Source organism: Procambarus clarkii, chromosome 4 (genome assembly GCF_040958095.1).
Source record: "Procambarus clarkii isolate CNS0578487 chromosome 4, FALCON_Pclarkii_2.0, whole genome shotgun sequence".
In the NCBI taxonomy this organism is placed as follows: domain Eukaryota; kingdom Metazoa; phylum Arthropoda; class Malacostraca; order Decapoda; family Cambaridae; genus Procambarus; species Procambarus clarkii.
The window spans coordinates 14,500,284-14,512,679 of record NC_091153.1 but is presented as its reverse complement, the minus strand read 5'-3'; the positions used below and the strand labels follow the sequence as shown (position 1 = coordinate 14,512,679).

Here is a 12,396-nt window from a genome sequence, read left to right as displayed (position 1 = left end):
CGGTCCGTCCTGGACCAATCTCAAGTCGATTTGAGAATGGTCCAGGACGGACCGAAACGTCGTCGTCCCTTCACTTTCTAGTGTGTGGTCTGGTCAACATATTTCAGCCATGTTATTGTGACTCCCCGTCGACCAGAATATTCATCTATTCTTTCTTGCCATTATATACATCTAGTCTTTCATGCCAGCACATTCAACTATTCTTCCTTGCCAGCATATTCATATATTCTTTCTTGCCAGCATATTCACCAAATTTTTCCAGCCAGCATATTCATCTATTCTTCCATGCCAGCATATGCATCTATTTTTTCATGTCAGAATATGCATCTATTCTTTCATGCATGCTTATTCATCTATTTTCTCTTGAGCCACAGGAGGTACATCTCTCGCCGCTCCCAACATTACTTCACCTTCCTTCACCCCGTGTTCCATTATGTGTCATGGAAATGTGTCTCAGTGTCTCTCTCTGTTTCCTTCACTGATGATTGTTAAATCTCTTCCTGCTCTTAATTAGTATAATCTTCAGATTAATGCACTTTTTATATAATACTGTGGTATATAATAATATTATAGGTTTCAATTTCTTATTCAAGTTTACTGTAAAGAGTTTATTATGAATAAAAAAAAATATATTTACACAACCATGTATATTCATTGAAAAGAACATAATCTGGTCCATTGTCCGTCAAGTAATAGGTCTAGTTAAAGAAAAACACAATGAGTATTAAAGGCTTAAAGAAAGAGTCGGTATTAAAACACCGTATACAACCCTCGGACCAAAACACCGTATACAACCCTCGGACCAAAACACCGTATACAACCCTCGGACCAAAACACCGTATACAACCCTCGGACCAAAACACCGTATACAACCCTCGGACCAAAACACCGTATACAACCCTCGGACCAAAACACCGTATACAACCCTCGGACCAAAACACCGTATACAACCCTCGGACCAAAACACCGTATACAACCCTCGGACCAAAACACCGTATACAACCCTCGGACCAAAACACCGTATACAACCCTCGGACCAAAACACCGTATACAACCCTCGGACCAAAACACCGTATACAACCCTCGGACCAAAACACCGTATACAACCCTCGGACCAAAACACCGTAAACAACCCTCGGACCAAAACACCGTATACAACCCTCGGACCAAAACACCGTATACAATCCTCGGACCAAAACACCGTATACAACCCTCGGACCAAAACACCGTATACAACCCTCGGACCAAAATAATGTATACAACCTTCGGACTAAAACATTGAATACAACCCTCGGACCAAAACACCATATACAACCCTCGGACCGAAACACCGTATACAACCCTTGGACCAAAACACTGTATACATTCCTTGGACCAAAACACCGTATACAACCCTAGGACCAAAACACCTTAACAATCCCTCGGACCTAAACATCATATACAACCCACGTACCAAAACTCCGTATACAACCCTCGGACCAAAACACCATATTCAACCCTCTGAACAAAACACGAAGTACCACCCTCGGACCAAAATAACACATACAACCCTAAGACCAAAACAACAAAGAAAACCCTCGGACCTAAACACCATATACAACCCTCGGACCCAAACACCATAGAAAACCCCTCGGACCAAAACGCTGTATACAACCCTCGGACCAAAACACCATATACATCCCTCGGACTAAAACACCGTATACAACCCTCGGACCTAAATACCATATACAACCCTCGGACCACAACACCACATACCCCCCATAGACCATAACAGAATATACAACCCTTGGACCAAAACACCATTTACTGCCCTAGGACCATAACACCATATTCAACCCTTAAACGAAAACACCATATACAACCCTCGGACAAAAAGACTGTAAACAACCCTTGCACCTAAACACCATATACAACCCTTGGACCAAAACACCATATTGAACCCATGGACTAAAACACCATACACAACAATTGGACCAAAACACTGTATACACCTCATGGAACTAAACACCATATACAACCCTCGGACCAAAAGACCTTATACAATCTTCGGACCAAAACACTGTATACAATACTCGGTCCAAAACACTATATACAACCCACGGGCCAAAACATAATATTCAACCCTAGGACCAAAACACTGTATTGAGCCCTTGGATTAAAACACCATATACAACCCATGGGCCAAAACACCATATACAGCCATCGGACCAAAACACCATATACAACTGTTGAACTTAAACACCATATACAACCCTTCGACCAAACACCATATACAACCCTTCGACCAAACACCATATACAACTGTTGGACTTAAATACTATACACAACCATTTTACCAAAACTCCATTTTCAACTCTAGGACCTAAACACCGTATACAACCCTCGGACTTAAACACTGTACACAACCCTCGGACCAAAACACCATATACAACCCTCGGACCAAAACACCGTATACAACTCTCGGATCAAAACACTGTTTACATTCCTTGGACCAAAACACCATATTTCATCCCTCGGACCTAAACACGATATTCAAACCTCGGACAAAAAACCATGTACAACCCTCGGACCTAAACTATGTATAAAACCCTCATAGAAAAACACCATATTCATCCCTCGGACCAAAAAACCATATACAACCACTGTACCAAAATACCATATATAACCCATGGGGCCTCGTAGCCTGGTGGATAGCGCGCAGGACTCGTAATTCTGTGGCGCGGGTTCGATTCCCGCACGAGGCAGAAACAAATGGGCAAAGTTTCTTTCGCCCTGAATGCCCCTGTTACCTAGCAGTAAAATAGGTACCTGGGTATTAGTCAGCTGTCACGGGCTGCTTCCTGGGGGTGGAGGCCTGGTCGAGGACCGGGCCGCGGGGACACTAAAAAGCCCCGAAATCATCTCAAGATAACCTCAAGATGGGCCAAAACACCATATACAACCTTCGTACGTAAACACCAAATACAAACCTCGGATCAAAACACCATATACAAACCTCAGGACAAAATACTGTATCCAATCCTCGGACCAAAACAAAAATATACAACACTCAGACCAAAACACTGTATCCAACACTCGAACGAAAACACCTTATTCAATCCTCGGACCAAAACACTCTTCACAATCCTCGAACCTATATTCCGTATACAACCATCTGACCAAAACACCATATACAACTATCGGACCATAACATCATGTACAACTATCGGACCATAACATCATGTACAACTATCGTACTAAAACTCCGTATACAACCCTCGGACCTAAACATCATATACAACCCTTGCACCTAAACACCACATACAATCCTCGGACCAAAACACCGTATTCATCCCTCTAAACAAAACACGGAATACAACCCTCGGATCAAAATAACACATATAACCCTCAGACCAAAACAACAAAGAAAACCCTCGGACCTAAACACCATATACAACCCTCGGACCAAAACACTAACTTCATCCTCGGACCAAAACACCATATACATCCCTCGGACTAAAACACCGTATATAACCCTCGGACCTAAACACCATATACAACCCTCGGACCAAAACACCATATACATCCCCTTGGACCAAAATACCGTATACATCCTTCGGATCAAAACACCATATAAAACCTTCGGACAAAAACACCATATTCATCCCTCGAACCAAAAAACCATATACAACCGATGGACAAAAACACATATACAACCCATGGGCCAAACCACCATATACAACCATCGGATTTAAACACTATTTACAACCAACGTACGTAAACACCATATACAACCCTCGGATCAAAACACCATATACAACCCTCAGACCAAAAAACTCTATACAATCCTCAGACCAAAACACAAATATACAACACTCAGACCAAAACACTGTATCCAACCCTCGGACGAAAACACCTTATTCAATCCTCGGACCAAAACACTCTATACAATCCTCTGACCTATATACCGTATACAATTATCTGACTAAAAGACATATACAACTCTCGGACCAAAACACCATATACAACCATCGGACCAAAACACCATATACATCCTTTGGACCAAAACACCATATACGACCCTCGGACGAAAATACCATAAAAAACCCTCTGACCACGACACAGAATACAGCCCTCGGCCTAAAACACCGTAAACAACCCTAGGACCTAAACACCATATACAACCCTCGGACCAAAACACCATATACAACCCCTGGGCCAAAACACCGTATACAACCTTCGGACCAAAACACAATATACAACCCTCGGACCAAAACACCATGTAAAACCCTCGGACCTAAACACCTTATACAACCCTCGGACCACAACACCGTATACATGCCTCGGACCAAAACAAAATATACATCCCTCGGACAAAAACGCCGTAAACAACCCTCGGACCAAAACACCGTATACAACCCTCGGACCAAAACACCGTATACAACCCTCGGACCAAAACACCGTATACAACCCTCGGACCAAAACACCGTATACAACCCTCGGACCAAAACACCGTATACAACCCTCGGACCAAAACACCGTATACAACCCTCGGACCAAAACACCGTATACAACCCTCGGACCAAAACACCGTATACAACCCTCGGACCAAAACACCGTATACAACCCTCGGACCAAAACACCGTATACAACCCTCGGACCAAAACACCGTATACAACCCTCGGACCAAAACACCGTATACAACCCTCGGACCAAAACACCGTATACAACCCTCGGACCAAAACACCGTATACAACCCTCGGACCAAAACACCGTATACAACCCTCGGACCAAAATAATGTATACAACCCTCGGACTAAAACATTGAATACAACCCTCGGACCAAAACACCATATACAACCCTCGGACCGAAACACCGTATACAACCCTTGGACCAAAACACTGTATACATTCCTTGGACCAAAACACCGTATACAACCCTAGGACCAAAACACCTTAACAATCCCTCGGACCTAAACATCATATACAACCCACGTACCAAAACTCCGTATACAACCCTCTGACTAAAACACTATATACAACCCTCGGACCAAAACACCATATTCAACCCTCTGAACAAAACACGAAGTACCACCCTCGGACCAAAATAACACATACAACCCTAAGACCAAAACAACAAAGAAAACCCTCGGACCTAAACACCATATACAACCCTCGGACCCAAACACCATAGAAAACCCCTCGGACCAAAACGCTGTATACAACCCTCGGACCAAAACACCATATACATCCCTCGGACTAAAACACCGTATACAACCCTCGGACCTAAATACCATATACAACCCTCGGACCACAACACCACATACCCCCCATAGACCATAACAGAATATACAACCCTTGGACCAAAACACCATTTACTGCCCTAGGACCATAACACCATATTCAACCCTTAAACGAAAACACCATATACAACCCTCGGACAAAAAGACTGTAAACAACCCTTGCACCTAAACACCATATACAACCCTTGGACCAAAACACCATATTGAACCCATGGACTAAAACACCATACACAACAATTGGACCAAAACACTGTATACACCTCATGGAACTAAACACCATATACAACCCTCGGACCAAAAGACCTTATACAATCTTCGGACCAAAACACTGTATACAATACTCGGTCCAAAACACTATATACAACCCACGGGCCAAAACATAATATTCAACCCTAGGACCAAAACACTGTATTGAGCCCTTGGATTAAAACACCATATACAACCCATGGGCCAAAACACCATATACAGCCATCGGACCAAAACACCATATACAACTGTTGAACTTAAACACCATATACAACCCTTCGACCAAACACCATATACAACCCTTCGACCAAACACCATATACAACTGTTGGACTTAAATACTATACACAACCATTTTACCAAAACTCCATTTTCAACTCTAGGACCTAAACACCGTAAACAACCCTCGGACCAAAACACCATATACAACCCTCGGACCAAAACACCGTATACAACTCTCGGATCAAAACACTGTTTACATTCCTTGGACCAAAACACCATATTTCATCCCTCGGACCTAAACACGATATTCAAACCTCGGACAAAAAACCATGTACAACCCTCGGACCTAAACTTTGTATAAAACCCTCATAGAAAAACACCATATTCATCCCTCGGACCAAAAAACCATATACAACCACTGTACCAAAATACCATATATAACCCATGGGGCCTCGTAGCCTTGTGGATAGCGCGCAGGACTCGTAATTCTGTGGCGCGGGTTCGATTCCCGCACGAGGCAGAAACAAATGGGCAAAGTTTCTTTCGCCCTGAATGCCCCTGTTACCTAGCAGTAAAATAGGTACCTGGGTATTAGTCAGCTGTCACGGGCTGCTTCCTGGGGGTGGAGGCCTGGTCGAGGACCGGGCCGCGGGGACACTAAAAAGCCCCGAAATCATCTCAAGATAACCTCAAGATGGGCCAAAACACCATATACAACCTTCGTACGTAAACACCAAATACAAACCTCGGATCAAAACACCATATACAAACCTCAGGACAAAATACTGTATCCAATCCTCGGACCAAAACAAAAATATACAACACTCAGACCAAAACACTGTATCCAACACTCGAACGAAAACACCTTATTCAATCCTCGGACCAAAACACTCTTCACAATCCTCGAACCTATATTCCGTATACAACCATCTGACCAAAACACCATATACAACTATCGGACCATAACATCATGTACAACTATCGGACCATAACATCATGTACAACTATCGTACTAAAACTCCGTATACAACCCTCGGACCTAAACATCATATACAACCCTTGCACCTAAACATCACATACAATCCTCGGACCAAAACACCGTATTCATCCCTCTAAACAAAACACGGAATACAACCCTCGGATCAAAATAACACATATAACCCTCAGACCAAAACAACAAAAAAAACCCTCGGACCTAAACACCATATACAACCCTCGGACCAAAACACTAACTTCATCCTCGGACCAAAACACCATATACATCCCTCGGACTAAAACACCGTATATAACCCTCGGACCTAAACACCATATACAACCCTCGGACCAAAACACCATATACATCCCCTTGGACCAAAATACCGTATACATCCTTCGGATCAAAACACCATATAAAACCTTCGGACAAAAACACCATATTCATCCCTCGAACCAAAAAACCATATACAACCGATGGACAAAAACACATATACAACCCATGGGCCAAACCACCATATACAACCATCGGATTTAAACACTATTTACAACCAACGTACGTAAACACCATATACAACCCTCGGATCAAAACACCATATACAACCCTCAGACCAAAAAACTCTATACAATCCTCAGACCAAAACACAAATATACAACACTCAGACCAAAACACTGTATCCAACCCTCGGACGAAAACACCTTATTCAATCCTCGGACCAAAACACTCTATACAATCCTCTGACCTATATACCGTATACAATTATCTGACTAAAAGACATATACAACTCTCGGACCAAAACACCATATACAACCATCGGACCAAAACACCATATACATCCTTTGGACCAAAACACCATATACGACCCTCGGACGAAAATACCATAAAAAACCCTCTGACCACGACACAGAATACAGCCCTCGGCCTAAAACACCGTAAACAACCCTAGGACCTAAACACCATATACAACCCTCGGACCAAAACACCATATACAACCCCTGGGCCAAAACACCGTATACAACCTTCGGACCAAAACACAATATACAACCCTCGGACCAAAACACCATGTAAAACCCTCGGACCTGAACACCTTATACAACCCTCGGACCACAACACCGTATACATGCCTCGGACCAAAACAAAATATACATCCCTCGGACAAAAACGCCGTAAACAACAATCGGACCAAAACCCCCTATACAACCTTTAGACCAAAGCACCGTATACAACCCTTGGACCAAAACACATATTCCGCCCTAGGACCAAAACACCGTATACAACCCTTGGAAAAAAACACATATACAGCTGATGGACCAAAACAAGATATACAACCCTCGGACCAAAACACAATATACGACCCTCGTATCAAAAACCAATATACAACCCTTGAAAAAAACACCGTATTAAACCCTCGGATCAAAACACAATATACAACCTTCGAACAAAAAAAATTATATACAAATCTTGGACCAAAACACCTTTATACAACCCTTCGACTAAAACACCATATACATCCCTTGGACCAAAACACCATATACAACCCTCGGACCAAAACACCATATACAACCCTCGGACCAAAACACCGTATACAACCCTCGAACCAAAACACAGTATACAACAATCGGACGAAAACACCATATTCAACCCTCGGACTAAAACTCTATATACAACCCTCGGACCAAAGCACCGTATACAATCCTCGGTCCTAAACACCATATACAACCCTCGGACCAAAATACCCTATATAACCCTTGGAGCAAAACACTATATACAACCCTTGGACCAAAACTCTGCATACAGGTCTCGGACCTTAACACTATATTCAACTCTTGGACCAATACACCTTATTCAACTGTCTAACCAAAACTTCACATAAACCCTTCGGACCTTAATACCGTATTGAACACTTGGACCAAAACACCATATAACACCCTCGGACCAAAAACTGTATGCAACCATCGGACCTAAACATCCTATACAACCCACGGACCAAAACGCCCTATACAACCCTTGGACCAAAATGCCGTATACAACCCTGGGACAAAAACACCACATACATCCCTCGGACCAAAACACCGTACACATTCTTCGGATCAAAAAACCATATACAAATCTCGGACCAAAACACTGTATACAAGCCTCGGACCTAAACACAATATTCAACTTTAGGACCAAAAAACCATATACAATTCTCGGACCTAAATTCCATATACAACTCTCGGGTCAAAACATCCTATACAGCGCTTGGACCAAAACTCCATATGCAACCCTCGGACGAAAACACCTTATACAACCCTAGGACCAAAACATCGTGTACATCCCTCGGACCAAAACACTGTATACAACACTCGGACGACAATACCATATATACAACACACTATACAACACCTGGACCAAAACACCATACACAGCCCAGAGACCAATACACTGTATAAACCCTTAGACAAAAACACACTATACAACCCTCAGACCAAAACACCGCAAACAACAATCGGACCAAGACACCATATACAACCTTAGGACCTAAACACCGTATACAACAATTGGACCAAAACACTGTATACAACCTTAGGACCAAAACACCGTATACATCCCTCGGACCAAAACACCATATACACCCTTAGGACCAAAACACCGAATACAACCCTCGGACCAAAACACCGTATACAACCTTTAGACCAAAACACCATATACAACCCTTTGGACCAAAACACCGTATACAACCCTTGGACCAAAACACCGTATAAAACTCTTAGACCAAAACACCATATACAACCCTCGGACCAAAACACCATATATAACCTTCGAACCAAAACACCATATACAACCTTCGGACCAAAACACCATACACAACCCACGGACCAAAACACCATATACAACCCTCGGACCAAAACACCATATACAATCCTTGGAAAAAAACGCGTATACAAATCTCAGACCAAAACACTGTATACAGCCCTCGGACCTAAAGACAATATACAACCCTCGGACCTAAACACCATATACAATCCTCGGACCTAAACACCATATACAACCCTCGGACATAAATACAGAATGTAACCTACGGACCTAAAAAGCATAAACATCACTTGGACCAAAATACCATATACAACCCTCTTACCAAAACACCATATACAACCCTTGGACCAAAACACCATATACAACCCTCTTACCAAAACACCATATACAACCCTTGGACCAAAACACCATATACAACCCTCTTACCAAAACACCATATACAACCCTCGGACCAAAACACCATATACAACCCTCCGACCAAAACACCATATACAACCCTCAGACCAAAACACCATATACAACCCTTGGACCAAAACAGTATACTCAACCCTTGGATCAAAACACCATATACAACCCTCGGACCGAAACACCATATACAACCCTTGGACCAAAACAACATATACAACCCTCAGACCAAAACACCGTATAAAACTCTAGGACCAAAACACTGTATACAGCCCTCGGACCAAAACACAAAATTTCAACCACAGACCAAAACCCCGTATAAAACCCTTGGACCAAAAGACCATATAAAATCCTCAGACCAAAACACCATAAACAATCCTTGGACCAAAACACCGTATACAGCCTTCGGACTAAAACACAATATTCAATCCCCGGACCAAAACACCAAATTCGTACCTCGGATCAAAACACCGTATACAACCCTCGGACCAAAACACCGGATACAACCCACGGACCAAAACCCCGCATACAATCCTCGGACCAAACCAGCGTATATATCCCTCTGAACAAAACTCCGTATACAACCCTCGGACCAAAACACTGTTTACATTCCTTGGACCAAAACATCGTATACATTCCTCGGACCACAACACTGAATACATCTCTCGTACCAAAAAACACATACAACCCTCGGACCCAAATACTATATATAACCCTCGGCCCTAAACACCATATAAACGGTGTATACAACACCGTATAAAACCCTCAGACCAAATCACCGTATACAACCCTAGGACTAAAACATTGTATACAGCCCTCGGACGAAAACTCCATATACAACCCTCGGACCAAATCACCGTATACAACCCTCTGACCAAAACACTGAATACAATCCTTGGACCAAAACCCCGTATACAACTCACGGACCAAAACACCGAATACAACCCTAGGACCAAAACACCATATACAACCATCGGACCAAAACACAATATACAACCCAAGGACCAAAACACCATATACAACTCTCAGATCAAAGCACCATATACAATCCTCGGACCTAAACACCATATAAATCCCTCGGACCATTTCTTACTACTACTACTAGGAGGTCCCAATAATCTTGAGGTGCTTCCGGGGCTTAGCGTCCCCGCGGCCCGGTCGTCGACCAGGAGGCCTGGTCGACGACCAGGAGGCCTGACTGATTGAGTCCTGGTTGCCGGACTGATCAACCAGGCTGTTGGACGCGGCTGCTCGCAGCCTGACGTATGAGTCACAGCCTGGTTGATCAGGTATCCTTTGGAGGTGCTTATCCAGTTCTCTCTTGAACACTGTGAGGGGTCGGCCAGTTATGCCCCTTATTTGTAGTGGAAGCGTGTTGAACAGTCTCGGACCTCTGATGTTGATAGAGTTCTCTCTCAGAGTACCTGTTGCACCTCTGTTTTTCACCGGGGGTATTCTGCACATCCTGCCATGTCTTCTGGTCTCATGTGATGTTATTTCTGAGTGCAGGTTTGGGACCAGCCCCTCTAATATTTTCCACGTGTAAATTATTATGTACCACTCCCGCCTGCGCTCAAGGGAGTACAGTTTTAGGCTCTTTAGTCGGTCCCAATAGTTTAGATGTTTTACTGAGTGGATTCAAGCAGTAAAGGATCTCAGCACGCTCTCCAGGTCAGCAACTTCTCCAGCTTTGAAAGGTACTGTCATTGTGCAGCAGTACTCTACTCTTGAGAGCACAAGCGCTTTGAAAAGTATCATCATCGGTATAGCATCTCTAGTGTGAAAAGTTCTTGTTATCCAACCTGTCATTTGTCTTGCAGTTGTGACGGCTACTTTATTGTGTTCTTTAAAGGTAAGGCCTAAGACCATCACACCATATACAACCCTCGGACCAAAACACCATATACAACTCTCGGACAAAAACACCATATACAACCCACGGATACAAATACCGTATACAACCCTCGGGTCAAAACACCATATACAACCCTCGGACCAAAACACGATATACAACCCTCGGACCAAAACACCATATACAACCCTCAGGTCAAAACACTATATGCAACCCTCAGACCTAAACACCATATTCAACCCTCGTACAAAAACTCCGTATACAACCTTCGGATCAAAACACTATATACAACCCTCGGACCTAAACACCATATACATCCCTCGGACCAAAATACCGTATACAACCATCGGACCTAACCACCGTATCATCCCTCTGAACAAAACACGGAATACAACTCTCGGACCAAAATAACACATACAACCCTCAGACCAAAACACCAAAGAAAACCCTTGGACCTAAACACCATATACAACCCTCGGACCAAAACACCATATACAACCCTCGGACCAAAACACCATACACAACCCTCGGACCAAAACACCATAGAAAACCCTTGGACCAAAACACCATATACAACCCTCGGACCAAAACCCAATATACATCCCTTGGACCAAAACACCA

The 12,396-nt window shown here is 43.2% G+C and overlaps 1 protein-coding gene across 1 annotated transcript; it reads left to right on the top strand.

Moving 5' to 3' along the window:
- Positions 1–717: 717 nt before the first annotated feature.
- LOC138370628 (myb-like protein U) lies at positions 718–12,186 on the top strand. The gene is made up of 5 exons (XM_069335206.1): positions 718–1,124; positions 3,392–3,584; positions 4,144–4,727; positions 6,917–7,109; positions 11,776–12,186. Exons 1-5 carry the CDS (start codon positions 718–720, stop codon positions 12,184–12,186), a joined length of 1,788 nt encoding a protein of 595 aa, XP_069191307.1.
- The last annotated feature ends 210 nt before the right edge of the window (positions 12,187–12,396 follow it).